The sequence below is a fragment of the Cutaneotrichosporon cavernicola genome (genome assembly GCF_030864355.1).
Source record: "Cutaneotrichosporon cavernicola HIS019 DNA, chromosome: 5".
Taxonomy (NCBI): Eukaryota; Fungi; Basidiomycota; class Tremellomycetes; order Trichosporonales; family Trichosporonaceae; genus Cutaneotrichosporon; species Cutaneotrichosporon cavernicola.
The window spans coordinates 2,682,326-2,700,789 of record NC_083397.1 but is presented as its reverse complement, the minus strand read 5'-3'; the positions used below and the strand labels follow the sequence as shown (position 1 = coordinate 2,700,789).

General features: G+C 58.2%; 7 protein-coding genes across 7 annotated transcripts; 4 read left to right on the top strand and 3 right to left on the bottom strand.

The window, feature by feature from the left end:
• Nucleotides 1-71: 71 nt before the first annotated feature.
• CcaverHIS019_0510670 (uncharacterized protein) lies at nucleotides 72-2,105 on the top strand (the record flags this gene model as incomplete). Its single annotated transcript, XM_060602296.1, has 2 exons — nucleotides 72-193; nucleotides 236-2,105. The coding sequence occupies 2 exons, from the start codon at nucleotides 72-74 to the stop codon at nucleotides 2,103-2,105; spliced, it is 1,992 nt and encodes a 663-aa protein (XP_060458704.1).
• Nucleotides 2,106-3,298: 1,193 nt separating this feature from the next.
• TRP3 (uncharacterized protein) lies at nucleotides 3,299-5,778 on the top strand (the record flags this gene model as incomplete). Its single annotated transcript, XM_060602295.1, has 2 exons — nucleotides 3,299-3,595; nucleotides 3,787-5,778. The coding sequence occupies 2 exons, from the start codon at nucleotides 3,299-3,301 to the stop codon at nucleotides 5,776-5,778; spliced, it is 2,289 nt and encodes a 762-aa protein (XP_060458703.1).
• Nucleotides 5,779-5,880: 102 nt separating this feature from the next.
• On the bottom strand, nucleotides 5,881-6,488 carry CcaverHIS019_0510650 (uncharacterized protein; the record flags this gene model as incomplete). Its single annotated transcript, XM_060602294.1, has 3 exons — nucleotides 5,881-6,225; nucleotides 6,257-6,334; nucleotides 6,366-6,488. The coding sequence occupies 3 exons, from the start codon at nucleotides 6,486-6,488 to the stop codon at nucleotides 5,881-5,883; spliced, it is 546 nt and encodes a 181-aa protein (XP_060458702.1).
• Nucleotides 6,489-7,407: 919 nt separating this feature from the next.
• On the top strand, nucleotides 7,408-9,590 carry CcaverHIS019_0510640 (uncharacterized protein; the record flags this gene model as incomplete). Its single annotated transcript, XM_060602293.1, has 6 exons — nucleotides 7,408-7,427; nucleotides 7,463-7,601; nucleotides 7,873-8,008; nucleotides 8,040-8,183; nucleotides 8,225-9,397; nucleotides 9,445-9,590. 6 exons carry the CDS (start codon nucleotides 7,408-7,410, stop codon nucleotides 9,588-9,590), a joined length of 1,758 nt encoding a protein of 585 aa, XP_060458701.1.
• A 690-nt stretch (nucleotides 9,591-10,280) lies between these two features.
• CcaverHIS019_0510630 (uncharacterized protein) lies at nucleotides 10,281-11,966 on the bottom strand (the record flags this gene model as incomplete). The annotated part of the gene is made up of 2 exons (XM_060602292.1): nucleotides 10,281-11,701; nucleotides 11,747-11,966. 2 exons carry the CDS (start codon nucleotides 11,964-11,966, stop codon nucleotides 10,281-10,283), a joined length of 1,641 nt encoding a protein of 546 aa, XP_060458700.1.
• A 3,655-nt stretch (nucleotides 11,967-15,621) lies between these two features.
• CcaverHIS019_0510620 (uncharacterized protein) lies at nucleotides 15,622-17,038 on the bottom strand (the record flags this gene model as incomplete). The annotated part of the gene is made up of 5 exons (XM_060602291.1): nucleotides 15,622-15,735; nucleotides 15,768-15,862; nucleotides 15,894-16,386; nucleotides 16,490-16,641; nucleotides 16,960-17,038. The coding sequence occupies 5 exons, from the start codon at nucleotides 17,036-17,038 to the stop codon at nucleotides 15,622-15,624; spliced, it is 933 nt and encodes a 310-aa protein (XP_060458699.1).
• Nucleotides 17,039-17,229: 191 nt separating this feature from the next.
• On the top strand, nucleotides 17,230-17,832 carry CcaverHIS019_0510610 (uncharacterized protein; the record flags this gene model as incomplete). The annotated part of the gene is made up of 2 exons (XM_060602290.1): nucleotides 17,230-17,385; nucleotides 17,704-17,832. The coding sequence occupies 2 exons, from the start codon at nucleotides 17,230-17,232 to the stop codon at nucleotides 17,830-17,832; spliced, it is 285 nt and encodes a 94-aa protein (XP_060458698.1).
• Nucleotides 17,833-18,464: the final 632 nt, after the last annotated feature.

The following is an 18,464-nucleotide window of genomic DNA, read 5'->3' as shown; positions in this document are numbered from 1 at the left end:
GCGTCTGGTTGAGCTCTTTGCGACTTGTCTAGTTTGAAATGCATGACACATCCAAGCACATCTAGCCTACCATGCCCATTGCCCAGCCAGAGAGCTGGAAGAACATTGCCGGCGCACCAATCCATGAGGGCTTTGTGCTCATGGCGCTCAGTGCGCTCGATGGCCTGGTCGATAGGCGATACCTTCCTTCCCAGTGAGCACGATCACGCCACCTCAGCACATCTCTGACTCGCAGACGCCATGTCCAATTGCTCCTGCATCTCGTGACCGATCTGAAAACCAAGAAGGAGGACTTACGCCGCGCACCCTCCCCACTATCCATCCTCTACCGTTATCTCGATCTATATGGGTCCGATCTCCTCCCACTCCTTCCTCAACTGCACAAAGGTGCAACAGACTACGACGACCCCCGGACTCCCGACTGGCTGGCTTGGAGGCCGAATGGTGAACTTGAGTGTGCTGTGCGCAAACGCGTGTTGGAGAGCACCAAGCACGGCATCTGGGTGTTCCTCTACAAACCATTGGAGAAGAAGGAAGACAGAAAGAAGCAAAGGAGGACCCACAATTCGGACGACGAAGGGGAAACCCGCGTGATCTCCGACGACGGCTGGGACGTGCTAGAGTGGCTCGTGACTTTGTGGTCGACATCACCCCCAGCGCTGCTGCAGCAACTACACCAGCCAGCATCTGTCAAGCTTCAGTACGACGATGCGGGCGTCGTGCTTGCGGCCGTGCGGGCAGCCTTCCTTCCAACGGATCCACCGACACCGTTCAATGCCATTCCTGCACGTCGAGCAACCTCAGCCAAACTCCTTTCCCTAGTCATCGACCTCGCTCGGCCACCCAAGTCGCCTTTCCACCCCCAATCCCTTGTTCTATCCATCGTCACTCTCTTCCGCGTACCTGCTGCGCAAGTTTCTGTCCTCGCTCGTGCGATCACAAATTGGAATGCGCGCGCACACATCCTCGCCGTTGTCCTAGAAGATGCGGCTGGCGTTCGTAAGCAGCGCGAAGCAGCTCGGCGTTCCAACGTCGTCAGCTCAACATCGCGTGCCCCAAGCGTCGGCACTCGGGCTACGCGGCTGACGGTCACCCGCAGTCGGAGCACGACGCTGGCGGCTGAGGACGTCCCTGGCATGATGAGCCTCGCCACCCCATTCCAAGCACCCGACGTGGACTATGCGCTCAATCTCCTTGCCCTCGATGGCGATGACCGCTCTCCCGTCCTTGCAGCCGAGCTCGTGTCCCTCCTCATCGCACACGTACCGAAAGACGACGCGTGGCAGCGCGTTGACAACGGGTTTATCGGTGCACATGACGGCGTGCTCGGCCGCGTGCTGATTATGGCGCGCAAACGGGCTGACGCTGTGTGCGACCGCGTGCCCACCGTCACGGCCAAGGTCACCTTCGAGGCACCGGACGAGCCGATGGATATCGACGAGACGCAGAGCACAGTGCCCCTCACCCGATCGCAACTCGTCAATTTCTCCGATGAGGAAGAGTCGCAATGTCCAGTTGGGTTACTTTCGGGTAGCGGCTGGTCGTCGCTCACCTCGCTCCAGGACAACGGCGACGGGGGTGACGACGAGGGCGTAGGCAACGCAGATGAATCTCAGCTTCCGGCAGAGACTTTGCCGCTGAGCAAGGCGCAGAGGGCCCAGTTCGATGACTCGGAGAGCGACGAGGAGGAGTCTCAGCTGCCGACCGAGACGTTCCCTCTCATAAAGACACAGAGAGCACGTTTTGCAGCTGACGAGGATGACTTAGATAGAGCCGAGTCTGAATCCGAGGAGGACAAGGAAAAGGAGTGCGATGGAGAGGAGTCTCAGCTCCCTCCGGAGACTCTGCCTCTCACCGTGGCGCAACGCGCTCATTATGGTGAGGATCTCAGCGAAAATGAGTCGCAGGTCACTCCCAATATTGGAACGGCACGGACAACCCCCAACGACAGCGCTAGAGAGGCGAGTGTATCTGACATAATAGGCGACGCGCTATCACCAGGCAGCGGCAGCGGCGAGGAGTGGCAGCTGTCGGCCGAGACGCAGCCGCTGACACGATCACAACGGCGTGCACTGTTCAACGACGAGGAGTTGCAGCGCCCATAGTGTAACATCTGTAGCATACTAGGTTGTATTATTCGTCTAAGCGCGCGATTACGTTGCGCTTGCCCTTACCATGGCCCTTACCATGATCCTTGTCGTGTCCGTTAACGTTGCCGTTGGGATGCCCACTCTCCCCGCAAGCGCACGTGCCCTACCCGCGCTCGCGCACGAGCCAGAACTCATCGAGTATTGCGCGACGCGACAAACTTGTGCCGCATATGCGTGGCATTCGCAAACGTGAGCCGCGACCAGCCCTATACGTACCAGGCACAGTCGTGAGCAGGTATGACTCGTTCTTGAGCGGCTGTGGTTAAGAGATGGCGTGAGATGGACATACGACCGCGACCGCGAGGCCTGCTGCGAACAGTAGCCTCATCATGATGAAGGTTTAGAGACTATGGAGGGCCGCAACGCTGCTTTTGATACAGTCCATAACATCGTCCACAACAATCTGACATTGCCAAAGAGCGCACGTTCACCCCTGGCAGCGAGAAAAAGGTGAGAACGCTGTCGAGCAGGCATGTGCCTGGGGTGCAGGCCACTCAACATGCCCGAAATACACTACAAATTGCTTTAGCGTCGCTGCCACGGTGAGTCGCCGTTCTCAGTCGGCGCACGTGCGTGAGGACTGGCTATACCATCAGGTGGGCTGAATGTCAGAGGAAGGGGTAGATGTCGAAGAGCAGGGGAACCGCTATCAGTCGCTGTACTTGTAAACACAACTAGATGACAAAAGTGGGAGAAACAAGTTGCATCCTTCGAAGGATTCTTCGAAGTGAGGAATGAGAAACGGTTGATATATCCCGGGCATATCCGAAAGCTAATGGTGACATACTAACACGATTTCCAGTATCCACAACACAAAATTCACCCAGCGTCCGGATGCCAACTGACGAACATACACTTGAAAGAACAATTGGACAAGTATGCATTCATTGTAGTATTCAACGGGCAACAGCTCAATCCATACAGTATGCTCTTTCCACACTACGTACCGTCTAACCGCCTGCTGCGGTGAGGACGATAACGACGCGCATGGCGTGACCATTCCCGACTCGTCGGAACGGACATGGCCGGTTGTCCGCCCAATTGCGGCAACCGACTCGACTGTTGGCCGCAACTTGAACTTGACTGGATTGACCAGACAAAGGTGACCAACCACCTCTACCTCTCTCCAACTTCCACTTAACAACAAAATGGTCCGCACTCTCGTGATCGACAACTACGACTCGTTCACGTGGAACGTGTACGCGGACCTCGCACGTCTCGGCGGTAATCCCCTCGTCGTGCGCAATGACAAGATTACTCTGCCCGAGATTGAGGCTCTCTACGCCGACGGCGAGATCGACCGCGTAGTCATCTCGCCTGGTCCGGGACATCCGCGTACCGACTCTGGCATCTCGCGTGACGTGATCATGTGGGCTATGGGGCGTATGCCGGTGCTCGGTGTTTGCATGGGGCTCGAATGTCTGGTTGACGTGCTCGGTGGCGAGGTGAGTTGAATTGGTTGGAAGCGAATGAGGAGGTGTTTGGGTAGGAGATCTCGAGTTTGGGCAGAAGATGTCTCGAGTCGACGCACAGAGCGATGGGTTGACGCGTCGGAGGGTTGCGGCGGCTGGGTACCTTGTCTGCGGCCGTGTCTACTTCCCAATGCCGCTCCGCTCTTCAGTGTCGCTCACACCAGATTTCGTACGCTGGCGAGATCAAGCACGGCAAGACTTCGCTCGTCAAGCACGATGCAACGGGCCTGTTCCACGATCTTCCGCCCCTCCTTGCGTCGGTTCGCTACCACTCGCTCGCGGCCAAGCTCCTCACCCTTCCCCCGATCCTGCAGGTGACCTCGACGACCGAGGAGTCTGGCGTCATCATGGGCGTGCGTCACCGGAAATACACCGTCGAGGCCGTTCAGTACCACCCCGAGTCGTGCATGAGTGAGGGTGGCCACGGTCTCGTCGCCAACTTCCTCAAGCTCAAGGGTGGCGAGTGGGGCGGTGAGAACGCCTGGTGCGGTGTCCCCGCCAGTTCGGAGGCCGACGTCAACAAGGCGACTGCGCCCGCTGTACCGGTCACGAACGGGACTGAGCCTGAGGCGGCCAAGGAGAAGAAGCCGCTGTCGATCCTTGACCGCATCGCGGCCCAGCGCCTCAGCGACGTCGCCGCCGCTTCCGTCGCGCTGCCGACGACTCCCGAGAACCTCGCTTCCGCACTTAACCTGCACACTGCTCCTCCCCTTATTTCCTTCGTCGACCGCGTCAAGAAGACCCCTCACACGGCCGTAATGGCTGAGATCAAGCGCGCCTCACCGTCCAAAGGCGAGATTGCGCCCACTGCCAGCGCACCCGAGCAGGCGCTGCGGTACGCAGCGGCGGGCGCTTCCGTTATCTCGGTGCTGACCGAGCCTACGTGGTTCAAGGGCGCGCTGAGCGACATGCTCGCTGTGCGTCGGGCTGTGGACGCGATGCCCAACCGTCCCGCGATCCTGCGTAAGGACTTCATCCTCGCGCCGTACCAGATCGACGAGGCGCGCCTCCACGGCGCGGACACGGTGCTGCTTATTGTCGCGATGCTCACCCCTTCCAAGCTCAAGGAGCTCTACAACTACTCACTGAGCCGCGGGATGGAGCCTCTCGTCGAGGTCAACAACCCGAGCGAGCTCGAGGTCGCGCTTGAGCTCGGTGCAAAGGTCATCGGCGTGAACAACCGCAACCTCCACGACTTCAACGTCGACATGGGGACGACGAGCCGCGTCAACGACGCCCTCAAGGGCCGCGACGTCATCCTCTGCGCTCTCAGCGGGATCGCCAGCCACGCCGACGTCGCCAAGTACGTCGCGGAGGGAGTACGTGCCGTGCTCATCGGTGAGAGCCTCATGCGCGCCCCGGACGCCGGAGCGTTCCTGCGCGAGCTTATCGGGCTTCCTCCCGCGGAGAAGCCTGCGGCGCCCAAGCCCCTCGTCAAGATTTGCGGCGTACGCTCCGCTGCCGACGCGCAGCTTGCGATTGACGCTGGCGCCGACCTCATCGGCATCATTTGCGTTCCTGGCACCAAGCGATTCACGCCTCCCAAGACGGCGCGCGAGATTGTCGACGTGGTCCGCACCGCGCGCGCCAAGGCGACCTCGAGCAAGCCCGAGTCGTCGCCCCTTTGGTTCGGGACGATGGCTGCCCGCCTCCGCGCTCGCCGCAGGCCACTCGCCATCGGCGTGTTCCGCAACCAGCCAGTCGAGGACGTGGCTGCGGCTGTGGACGACATCGGCCTCGACCTCGTTCAGCTGCACGGCGACGAGGCGCAGTCGGACGCCCGCCTCCTCCCGGTGCCGGTGATCAAGGCGTTCCGTGTCGTCGACGGCGCCGTGCATGGTGGAGACGCTGCGCGTCCCGGCCTGAACTCGTACGTGCTGCTCGACGCGCCTTCGAGTACGGGCGCTGCGGGCGGTGGGGAGGGTGTGTCCTTCGACTGGGGCGTTGCCAAGCGGCTCGCGGACGAGGGCGAGGCCGGCGGTGCTGCGCGTCTCCCTATCATCCTTGCTGGCGGGCTCACGCCCGACAACGTCACCCAGGCCGTTGAGGCGGCCGGCGGCGTGCTCGCCGTCGATGTGAGCTCGGGCGTCGAGGCTGCCGATGGGAGCAAGGACCCAGAGAAGGTGCGCGCGTTCATCAAGGCCATCAAGGGATAGGCTGCTGAGGTTGTCAAGGGATAGATTAGATTAGTACTGGGCATGCATTAGTTTCTGGAGTTGCTCGTCACCTAGTATACATGTCCATGTACGCTACAGTCTCTATGTGCTGCCCATCTCGCCCATTAGCCGCTTCTGCTCTTCTAGTAGCTTCTGTCGCCTGTTCTTGAGAGTCCCGATTTTGCGCCGCTGCGCAATACTGAGCGTCTTGTCGCGCATATCAATACCATCAAGCGCGCACTCGCGCCTGGGCACACTCTTGGGCTCAACAGCGCGGCTGCTCCCCTGGATCTCGGCCAACCGGCCCTCAAGACGACGGATCTGTGCCGCCTCAGACTCGAGTAGCTGGGCACTACGCGCAAGCAACGGTTCGAGCTGCTTCTCAATTGCGGTGGCATACTCGACCCGGCGCAGCTGCACCTCGGTAGCGGGTAAGACGAGGTAGTGCTACCATTAGCGCGCCCAACATGGAACAAACATGCTGCGCCCTCAACACTTTCTTCAACCGCCCCATATCCTGTACTCCCGGCTCGAGCTTAGTCACCGCGCTTCCCAGCTGTTGTCAGCGCTACCTGGGTATGGCGTACAGTCTCGACACAGGCTTCTGCGGCATTAACGCACGCGTCGAGGGGGGACACGACGTCGACGACCATGCTCTCGCGTAGGCGGCTTGCCCGTGGGCCGGCCGAGTAATATGATTGCCTGGACATCGTTGTTGGAGATCTCCAGATCTTGAGGTGGTTGTTGAGGTGGGAAGTGGCTTGAACTGCATCTCGTCGAGCCTTTGTTGTTGTGTTTTGTGATTCTGTTGGTGGAGGCAGGTTCATTAGGATTAGTCGATTATCAAGATATTACAAGACCACGAGACCATTAGCTTTGTCTGTACGCCAGGCACGACAATGACTGTGCCCGAGTTGATTGCGTCTACAATGGCGATTCAGGCAACCTGAATACTTGCTCGCCCTCATCTACGCCCACGCCCACGTCGAAATCCGTCATCTGTCATGGGAGTCATGGGATCCAAAGACATGGACTGATCACGTCTGCGCTCTGCGCTCTACGCTCTGCGCACGGGCTCGCACGTCCCCCGGCGATGCTTCCGCGCCCGAGCGCCCGTCTTGGCCATGTTGCGGCGGCGTGAAAGGACAAGAAAGGAGGACTAGAAAGGATAGAAGCGCCGCCAGGAGTGACCGAGAGACTCGGACTATGAAGGGCGGCGCACAGCTGCGCAGGCGGCCGGCGGACTGAAATACCTGATCCCCGCCCTACGTCTCAGAATTGCATTCCTCACAACTCGAATACGCTTCACACGCTCTAGCAGAATGGGCGGCTGTTTGATGGGGGAGGTTGGGTGCTGCGGAGAAGGGAATGTGCAGTCACGGGAGGCGCGAGGGGCCAGAGGCGCAGAAGCCGCCAAGAGAACAGTTGTGTCACGGACACTGAGTTGAACAACTTTTGAGGATGGAGGCAAAGAGCACGGACCAGCATCTGCGGATCCCTCCTCGGTCCTCAATCCCAAGTCGTCAGTCTTCAGTCCTCAGTCGTCGCATCTCCTACATCTTCTCTCTCTACTTCTACTCATTCCTCACAGTCACGGTCCCAGTCTGGGACAAGGCAGAAATCGAATCGATGGCCGACGTATCCATCACGTATGTCTCGTCTCTCCCTTCCTCAGCTAACCCAGCGCACTCCACGACCCCGTGTCCATCGTCCATGTTCCCGTTGGCGCGGCTGCCGCTTCGTCAACCAAGATCTACTGGACGCTCGACAGGGCTGTAGCTGACGAGAGCGAGTTCTGCAACCTCACCTCGAACCGGATCGAGGTGAGTTTGAGGATTGAATCGACTCAAAACTGCGCACAGCTTGAGGTTTAGGGGCGGCCTCGAGTACGCCGAGATTGCCGATAGCTCCGTCCTTGGTCCTTGGCGGTGCAACTGGTGCGAGTGATCGATCACCGCACTTGGCAGTTCCCAGTCCCCAGTTCGCAGCTCACAGCTCGCACTTGGCACTTTGCACTCGCATAGGTCGATCAACCTCTCCTCGCCACCCTTCGCAACCCCTCGCAACCCTTCGTATTCACACGGCTCACACCAGATCGCGCTCTTCGCACCGTCAGATCTAGTCGAGGAAGAATGGGGCCCGTGCGAGGAACCAGGTGTCGCCATCAACGGCCCGTGGCGCGTCTTCGAGGTCGCGTCGGGCGATGACGGCGGTGGCGGTGGCAATTATGGTACATCGTGGAAAGCAAAGCTGACAACAAGACTCGCCACATCTCCGTCACGTGTCTGCCCCGCTGGCGGAGGGAGGCATCTCGATCCTATACCAGAGCTCGTACTTTACCGACTTTTTGCTAGTCAAGAGCTCGGACTTTGAGCGCGCGAGCGCAATCTTCCACGGCAAAGGATGTGCGTGGCGCCTGGAACAATTGGATGCAAGCTGACGAAAGGGAACTGCGATCCCATTCTCCCACCAACCCGTCGCCGCTCGGTGATGGTCTCCCCCGAAATGGCCCTAGCCGCATCGATAAACGCCTCCGTTAGAACCGACTCTCCGGCCGACACGCCCCCCCTCGCCGAGATCACAGTCCTAGCCTCTCCACTCGCCTGCATCGGCCTCTCGGCGGACGTGGAGGCGTCGTTATCTGCCCGCCTCCGCAAGCTCCTAGTATGGCCCGAGCGGTCGGTGCTTGCCCTCGAGCGCGCTCGTGGCAGAAAAGCCGACGACGCAGCCGACGCCTTTGAGCGCCGCAACCGATCTAAGCGCGCAGGTAACTTAAACACTTGGAATAGGAACAAACCGAGTCAGGCAGCGGAGGCGTCGGCCCGCGCCTTATCTCGGCCCAGGCCATTCATCTCATATACCCGCACCGAGGACGGGACATCCATCTTGACGGAAGTACGCGTCCTGCGTGCCATGTTGAGTGTGGCTGAGCGGGCGGATATCGGCGCAACAGAGCTAGAAGGCAGTGACTCGGAGTGGAGCGACGAGGACCAAATTCCAACCTCCTCGTCCGAGGACGGGACCGCCTCGCGCGGCCGCTCCCTCCCCTCCCAATCTGGTCATTCTCTGCGTGGGCGCGACGTAACCGAGATCCCAATCTTCTGGGCCACGCCGCCAAGCACGCCTAACTCGGCCCGTTTTCCTGGTATTGGTAGCTTCACGCCAATTATGCGCAGCGCCTCTGGGTCCGGTGCGGAACGGTCGTCGAGAGCCCGCCTTCTTGAACTGGAGAGACAGAGGGAGAGGGAATACGACCTTGAATTAGAAGAAGCGCGTCAGTTCCGGTACGCTCGGGAGACATCTCTCTCGCGCCTCTCATCCTCGAGCCGATCGCGACTCGGCACCGGCCACTCGCGTACCCGTTCCGACACGGTGTCACTCGGGGTCCTACAGCACCGCGCGATCCAGGGCGCCTTGGGGTTCATGGATCCTCGCATACGCCGCGCTTCAGAGGGCGGCTCGAGGGAGCCGTGGGCGCCGGATCCGGAACCAGCGCCAGAGGACGTCGTAGAAGAGAAATCAGAGTCAGAGGAAGAGGAAGAGGAAGAGGACACGCGCGCAAGTATGATGCGCTGTCTCCAGCTCGACTTGCGCGCTGTTGGCGGAGCATATCACCTCGGTGCGTCTAGCCTCGGTGCGTATCTTTCGGGAAGACGCTGATAGTAGATAAGAGCGGCCTGGTGATGCGGTTCTCGGACCAGCTGCACCGCGGCGGCGTGCGGATGCTCTATTCGTCGACGACGCATACGGCCAACATTCTCGTGGAGGGACGCGATGTCGCTCGCGCCGAACGCGCGCTCCGCCCCGACTAGACATAACGCTCGCCGCCGGACCGGTTTACTTGTTAGACAGCCGCAGTGCATGCCCATGCCAGTGAATTGTAACATTGAAGGGGATGCCTAGCTTCCGGTCGAGACGTAGCGAGAGAAGCGAGCGAGCTACTGTGCTAAATCGTGTTACCGCGACCTACCGAGTTTGTGCGATGGATGGAGGAAATGATGAGCGATACTGTAGTTGCGACTAACAGTGGTGGAAAGCTCCACCCCGAGCAACACCCCGGTCAGGGCCCATCACTAAGTCAGACACTGCACTCACCTAGTTAGCTGAGACAAACGCTCATGTGTCAGTCTAGTCAGACACAAGAGTGGCACTTGTCTCATAATGAACGTCATAATGAACGCCACGAGCAACGGAGGAAGATCGACGCCGCTTCTTCTCGCTGCGCACGACCAGCCTCTCAATTCTCGGAGCGGATCGTCAGTGTCATTCTGTCTTGCCATCCCGCACCAATGACGTGTTCAACACTCAGGTGGAGCGCTTATATATCCGATGCTAGTACAGTTATGCGGCATGTGATGTGTAACAATGCGATTGAGTATCCCGGAGCGCCCTGCGGCGGGATGCAGTTGCGGTTGTGGATGCGGAGATGCGGTTGATGGAACGAAGCGCGGCTATACCGCGGAGGCCCAGGAGTAAGAGAAAAAGGAGAAGCAGTGAGGTGTTTACCAGCCCCGCTGCGTGAACGGCGGAATGGGAGCGAGGAACGAGTCGCGGATCGATCCGCGGATGGAACCGCGCACGGTCGAGGCGTCGTCCGAGTCCATGTCGTCGGAATCCGAGTTCATGAGCATGCCGAGACGGAGTGACGAGGATGGGGGCTGGAACAGTTCATCGTCGGGCGAGTAATGGCCGACAGTGCGTTCCAGGCGTTGAGCGGTAGTCATGTCCCCGTTGCGAGTCGCCTGGGGCCACAAGAGTTGGGGAGCTGCGTCGGCGCCCTCCTGGGCAGTGGAGCTCGGTACATACAAGTCAGGCACCTCATGGATGGGAGCAGTGTAGCGTGTGTTCGTAGGAGTGTCGTTGGAGGATGCGGTGGGGAAGCGCCAGCCCTCCATCGGAGGATGGTGGGCGGTGGGCGTGAGGTGTTTGCGACGGACAGGAGTGAGGCCAGGCGAGTCTATACGGCTCCGCGGAGCACGCGGGAGGGCCGGACCAGCTGTCTGAGGCGAGAAGGTGATGCTACGGCGGACGCTGAGCTTGGGCGAGGCCGATCGACGGTGACGCGGCTTGTGGGAGGGAGCCACTGGGGATGCGGTCGCGAGGTACAACGCAGTATGGGACTCGGAGAGAGAAGAGGTGTGCGCATACATGCTGGGTGGGCGGTGCTGGCTCAGCGAGTTGCGGCGGTCGGGTGCGTTGGGAGCAGGAGGTATGACGCTCTTGCGCCGACGAAGCGTCGGTGATGGCGTCCGCGGTGGACGGTATGCCGTAGGCACAAAGTGCTCGCGGTCTGGCGTGTATTGGGCGCGGCGGTATCGCGAGACTTCCTCGATTGGATCATCGGGAACCCGGAAGGATTCCTCCATGTTGATGATCTCGTCGAGCATGTCATCAACAGCCATATTTGTTCCAAACACCTTGCCACCAGCAACGACGAGAGGAGTCTGTCTCTTCGACTCTTCGGTGAGCCGGCGGCGAGCCTCACCACGGAGAGTTGACACGGCGCTGGGGACCGCCTCGGCGAGTTCGTCATCCTCCATGATGGCATCGTCAATGACAACCGAGGCGGTGAAAGGCGTGTGGCTCGCCGAGGAAGGATGGCGACTGAGGCTACATGATGAGCCGAAGGACAAGGTGGAAGATGCAGTGGAGGTGTTACGAGAGTGTGACGAGACCAGCTCGGGCACAGCAGAGGGTGATCGAATAGATTCTGGCGACAAGCTGTACCGGACAGCGCGTTGCCTGCGCTCTTGCTCTCGACGTTCGTCGCGCTTCATGCGGCGGTAGAACGACCCATCATCGTCACCGTACGCAGCTGACGAAGTGCGAGAGGTGCGGTCGTCGAACGCGTCTCCGAGAGTGGAGACCGACGATGCAGAGCGCGTATGGGTGAGAGACGAGAACGCGTCACCGCGTGCGCAGTCTGTGCGTCAGCGCCGGAGATGTAGCCAGATAACAGGTAACTCACCTGGGCTGCAATAGTACATGCCTGTGCGTGTGCGGATGGGGTTACCACAGTAACAGCGGCGCTGAGAGCTGCCTGCGCTGGTCGAGGTCGCGTTACTGTAGTCTGGCGTGCGGGGAAAGGAAGGTACACACATTCCCCGTGGCGAGGCCGGCTCGCCCCCACGTATAGTAGAGGTTGTGAGGCGGTTTGTCGAGGACGTGTCGACGTCGAGCATGGACATCTTGAGTGGACAGAGGTATGGCCAGTGTGCTAGAGTAGTAGTTTCAGGTCTTTGCGACGCGCGCAGAAGAGAGCGTGGGCTTCTGGCCTGAGAAGCGGACACGCTCGCGCGTATGTGTGTCGCGTTTAGGTTCGTGTATGGGATTGAGCTTTGGTTTGAAAGGTTCTAGCGATTGAACATGTAGATATGATGCGGGACCAGCGCGCACGAATGTGATGGCAGAAGGTGTGACAGGTGGTGACGAAAGAGAAGAGTGAAGAATCAAAGACAAGTAGGACGGTTCGTGAAGCCAAGTGTTGAACAATAAACCAGATATTTGGGGGCGAGAAGGACGACGCGAGCGAAACCAACAGCGAAAGGGGTGCAACGAGAAGAGAGAGGAGGGTTTGGTTGTTGAACTGTTTGTGGGGCGGTCGTGCGTCTAGGCGAGGTCTGTGCCCTCCTAGATGCTAGATGTTGGTAGGTATGATTGAGAAGGAAGGGTTAAAGAGGCCAGTGCGGTGGTGGACGTCTGTGGCGTGACAGTCACGGGTTGGTGCACTTTGGTTTTAGGATGTATAATGTCTGGGCGTCTCCTCGGGTGCGTGGAGATCTGGGTTTGTGATGATGAGCGTGACGGTGATGGCGATGGAGATGAGGGATGATGTGTTGAGATGATTGTTAAATGGAATGGATGACTGGGTGAAAGTGATGAGATGTCTAACAAGGAGAATGAATAAGAGAGAGACGAGATGACGGTTTGAGAATAACTATCACTCAGCAGTTAGTTGGACTCAGTCTACAGTCAGTCGCGACTCTCTCTCTCTCTCTCTATCTAAACTACCTAGGGCAAAAGGTAGACTAGCCCCACTCTCCTCTCCTCTCCTCTCCTCTCCTCTCCTCTCCTCCCCCCCCGTTGGCCCTTATCCATACCCCCCGCCAGCCCCGCCAACCCAGGCAACCTCCAAAGATGGGGTAACGCTGCCCAGGGCGGGGGCATTGTGTGGGAGTGTGCCTCCTGGAGTATCCAGGGATTCCGTCCTCTTCCAATACATCGCCCTGAGTGGTAATTCTGGGGCCATAGTTGAGTTTTAACTGCACAATGTCCAAGGGCTGAAGTAATAATCATGTTTGGCTCCTTTGAGCTCTTACAGTCTCGGCACCTGACCTAGACTCATCCGCTTTGCATGGCAGCTTAGGGACCCAGCGACCCAGGGAAACCAGGGAGGGAACCAGTTACCCTAAAAGACGCGTCTTGGTGGTGATTTTTCTTGTTTGGGTCGAGACATTGGTCAAGACGCGTCTACAACAGGCACATGCCTCTGTTCGGAAAATGCATCAACGTACGCATGAGGCACAACCTATATCTGGATACATAGATCCAAGATTGAATACGAGAGCCTACGAGAACCTACGAGAGCATAACGAGAACGATACAACGGGCTACGGTCCTGGGCCAGGCGTCGACAGTCTGTTCAGCCTTGGAATGAGACAATCGCCTGTCTGATCTTCCCCAAGCTAGTGCTCCTTGTCAAAGAACAAAGAACGACGTTAACGCAGAACAACATGTCCCCAAGTGTCAAGAGCACGTCGAGGACAATACCAACAGGCGTCATGTGAGCCTCGTTGCTGCAGACTGCAATGCGTGTTCATCAAGATGCCAAAGGTGCCAACGGCGTCTCGATGCCTCGCTCCTCACTTCCAGATTCACTTAGTGGCCATGATCCTACGTTCTCAGATCCTGAGAGCGAGACGACAGCGAGGTTTTGGGGTGGTGAGACACAACAGCCCAAACGGAATACATTGATCACATGAGGCCGAGAATCAACGATGCGCCAGTGCAAGCCCGAAAGGGGTTGACAAAGAGAGGTGGACGCCTCGCCCAAACGGCAAAAGCCGCTGGTGGGGCAAGCTGAGAGGCAAGACCTCGGTTCCCAGTGGGGTGCTGTCCTTCCAAACACAGTCCCTCGGTAAGCTGTTGTTCAAAGACAGGCGCGAGGAATGGGGTAGCAACTAGTTAGTTGTCAGGATAAGACGCGTCCCCAAAGGGCTCCATCCCACCCTCTTTGAGCATTCACCCGGCCCTGTTCTCCATCCCTCGACGCCTCGGACGCGTCTTGCAAGGATCCAAGGTCTCTAAACCTCAAAACAATCAGGCGCGCTGATGCATGTTTTTTCATTTCATCGCCAGCGCCACAAGGGTTTGTTAATTTAGTCGGAAGCGTCTCGAATGCGGCCCAAACATCAGACCACCAGGTTCCTAGAGGAGCGCTGATCCGTTTCGAGAGCCTCCAAATAGTGAAACAGTCAAAACACTCCATTGGACGGGCATTGTGACGACACTTTATAGATTACTACCCTAAATGGGGGTGGGGGGTGGTTTGGAGCTCCCCAAATCCAACCAAAGAACAGCAATGACTGAACGCTGAAAGCTGAAAGAAGCCACAAATCGATCCATTGAATGTAATAGTAGCTCCACAACGTCTTACTAGCTGGCAGTTTACGACGACGTACTACTTACTTGACTTTGATGCAGACGCGTTGTCCCGACGTAGGAATGCGGGAGCACAAGGGTTTGGTTTGTTACTCATTTGGGCAGACGCGACTAGTTGGCAGACTTGAGAGCTGGGTCCAAAGTTCCAAGCACCAGGCACTAGGTACCAAACACCAGGCACCAGGGTCCTCATTTGGATCCCTGCACTTCTTGCTACATGACTGGCCATGGCCTAGAATGCAAATCGTAACGAGGCTCGAGCTTGGGAGGTTGGTGGATCCAGAGACGCGTAGTGTCGCGCGGGTGGATGCTTGTATGTTTGGTGCACGTTCACATGCTTGCAGGTGCATGTTTGTGCATATTTGGATTGCTAGCAGACGCGAATGCGCGCGGAATCACTCCCCCCGTCAAGCTTGTGCCGTGTCTAGTACAGCGGTTCGTGACAGCCGTGACGCAGACGCACAGCTGTGCCCTGCTCCGTTTATGCTCTGTTGGGCACATCCATCTCTGGCAGGTGGAGCTCACCAACGAGGCAGGTGGAGTCGACCAACTCCACACTACGCAGGGAGGTACCTTTCCCGCCGTCCCGTCTAAATATGCTACATCTGTATCTTGTGTATCGGGTCGTGCAATTCCTACTGCAGAGACAACCCATTCTCAAACCCTTGTCGGTCTGATCTGTAGTAGAGTCAGGGAGTACCAAGTGTCACGCGTTACGCTCATGTTCATGTCACTGGAACGCTCCAGCTCTCCAGCTCTCCAGCTCTCCAGCTCTAATACTTGTCAGAGATGACATGACTCCAGCATTTCACCCGATGGACGCGTGTGCGGGAGTGGCCTGTGTCAAAGGAAGCGTCGACTCTTGAGCTATGGCGTCAACGTGTGCTCGTGTGCTCTCTCTCGTCGTGCCGGGTTTCTCTCTTGTACTAGGCTGCTGACAGACTGTGCGAGGCTATAAGACCTTGTGACCAAGGTACGTGTCAGTGACAGGCCGGAGAATTCCCGCCTCTCACTAGTCCAGATGATGCATGTCGAACAAAGTATCCAGTGTTAACATCCCACGATTTAAGCGCACCGGCGCATTCTTTCCCGTAATCACCGGTGCCATGGCGTGCCATGAAGTGAGACCACTAAAGCCAAGCCAGAAGAGCATGGCAGCGCCCATGTTGATATGTACCTAGTCTACTCCTCCTGCCCAGCAACAAGGTCAGCGTATAACCCATGCTCGGTGCCGAGCGCATATGTAAACGTCATGAGGGCCGGCAAGCTCGGTCCCTCCTCGGGACTCAGCTCAAGCTAGTGTCAGCTAGACCAAATGTCTAGGTTACCCAGTTAACGACATCGTCGAGCATGTGCCCCTGCCCAACAGCCATGCCAGCAAAGATTTCATGCGCGACATGAACAACATGTACGTGGAAGTGGTCTGGTGTCAGCTCTATCTCAATTGAACAAACAGTAGGACGGCTGGTAATGAATAAACAGCCTCAGTTCACCGGCCGCCACATCCCATTTCTCAGCGCATACACTGTATGCCTCGCGCTTGATACTCTTCAGGAGGGGGATGTGGCGACGCTCCAAATCGCGCATGCTCCGGATACTACCATCACGTACAATGGCCGTGAGGTACAGACCGGCAGTGGTCGTGCCGTCCCACTTCAAGTCCGGGACGAGCATGAACCCCTCTTCTCCGGGACTAGAGAAGAGGACTCGCTCCGCCTCCTTCCGGCCTTCGAGGATGGCATGGACCCATGCTGTGCGCTCGGGCGGGAAACTCGAGATATACGGCTCCACCACTTGAGCGTAGAGGGCTGGCGTCTCGGTGAGTAGGCGGCGAGGCTGCGCCGTGTACTTCTTGATATGGACTTCGGTGCATGGCCAGATGAGTTTGAGTGCGAGGTCGGGGAGCGCGTCGGGGCCGCGCTTCAGCAGCGCGTGGGCCGAGAAGTACTGCTGTTAGCTGGCACGAGTATTGAGCTGATGTGGTGGAGAGGGGAGATGACCAAGTAGATGACTCAAGAATGGTGAGAGTAGATGAAAGCGCGCCACTCACCGGACGGTTGTCAAGAAACACGTTGAGGCTCTCCAGTCCCTCCTTCACAATATTAGGAGCAGCGGACGGGTCAACAGCGGTGCGCTGTACATGCACGATCGCCGGTTCGCCATGCAGCTTGCCGAGGAGGTAACACGAGCCGGAGAGGGTGTCTGGTGTGAGCTGCTTGGGTTAAGGAGGCAGTAGACAGGGGAAAGATCGGGTTTGGCTGGAGAGAACGCGGCAAGAGAGACCCGCCATCTCGAGCAGGCCGATGCGGCGTGTTGGAAGCTACAGCATTCAACTAGTTGACGCGCACTGCAGCAAGCAGGCTACCTGAATGGCAGCATCAGAGCGGGTCGAATCTTGATCCCAAGCGCTAGAACTGGAACGCGGAATGATGAGAACTGGACGGTGCAGAGCCCGTCGTTGTCTCATACCTCGCAGCGAGCCATCATGGCCAAACACTGCTGTCCCTCTTCACCACTCACTTTCCAAGAGCACGCGCTCAAACTCGAACGTTTCCAGCCCGGCGAGATCACACGGCTTGAGCTCGTCTGTGTCATCCATCCTTTGGTTGTCCTTGTTGTCCTTGTTGTTGTCCTTTGACGTTACCAACAACCAACAACCAAAACCAACATTACCCACAAGCAACCTCCACTTTCGGATATACCAAACTTACACCTCCACTCGGGCATCCCCGGATCATACTTGGTCTGAATCTGAATCTGAATCTGACATCTCCCACTCCACCACCAGCCATGACCAACACAGCAGCGCTACCCCCGGTTGACGAGGACCACGCCCGCGACTGGGTATTCGAGTACTCTGAGGCGAAGAGGATGGCGCCTTATCGCGCAAACGTGATTCTCGAGAAGGCGTTGTGCGACAACCTCCCGGCGCCCCCAGACGAGGACGTGAGTGGGCTGCATGGATGGAAGGGGAGACGGGGCAAGTTGAGCTATCGAGACTCCGTGATGGCGGGGGTTGGGCGGGCCGTAGTTGGCCGCTACGAGCGGCGTGTTCGCGTCTAAGGAACCCCGGCAGCCATGGTGGGGGACTTGCGGTCGGGCCGCGGACAGGACCTTGACCTTGACCTTGACCTTGTCCGCATGTTCGGGTTCTGGATTGCCGATCTCCGGCCTCCGGAGTTCTGTTCCCCCACCCGGCGCAATGGAAACATAGAGCCTGCCCTCCTATCCTCCAGATCCAGATCCATTCCTCGCTGACGGCAGGAATGTTGTGGCTCGTCATGCTGCCCGTGCGTCCGCGATCTGTGGCGCGAGGAGGTGGCCGTCTGGAAGGCTGTGCGCGACGGCACGAGCGTCGACACACTTGCAGCGCGCAAGAACTTCAAGTCATGAGAGGTCTTCAACTGTCACTCTCTTTAATCCCGCGACGCCCAGCCTCGCAGCTTTGTTGTGAACGCCCTACCGTCGCCCATACAATCCAATCATCCCCGGTTCAACACCATGTATCATAGCATTGCATCTGCTGGTCGTGAATGACTTTGTCTGGATATAGATAGCCTTTCAGCGCAGCCGATACTGACCGTCGGACACCACCGACCAAGACACTGACATTCCAGCCCTTCGTCACGTCTCACGATGGACCAGGTCCGTCTTGCAGCCATCACCTTGCAGTTCCATCGAAGCGTGCCCGTTCGCCGCAGACGGACGGCTCCTGGACTTGTGAGATCTCGGTGATGTCCAACCATCAACAAAAATCGCTATAGCTTAGTGGAAGAGCGCGAGGCTCATACGAGTGTGATCACCTCGAGGTCCCAAGATCGAGACTTGGTGGCGATAGACAGTTGCTTTTTGCCTCTTTGTTCATGGTCCGCCTCTCCTCGCCATCGCGGCTCTACCTTTGGCTATGTAGGAGTGGCTGGGTTCGGGTAGAGGGGGTGGACGAAACGGGTCGATAAGGAGGGGGAGCAAGGTGCTCGGTGGGACTAGTGTGGCTCCCTCCGACGTGGCGTGAGACACGAGGGTTA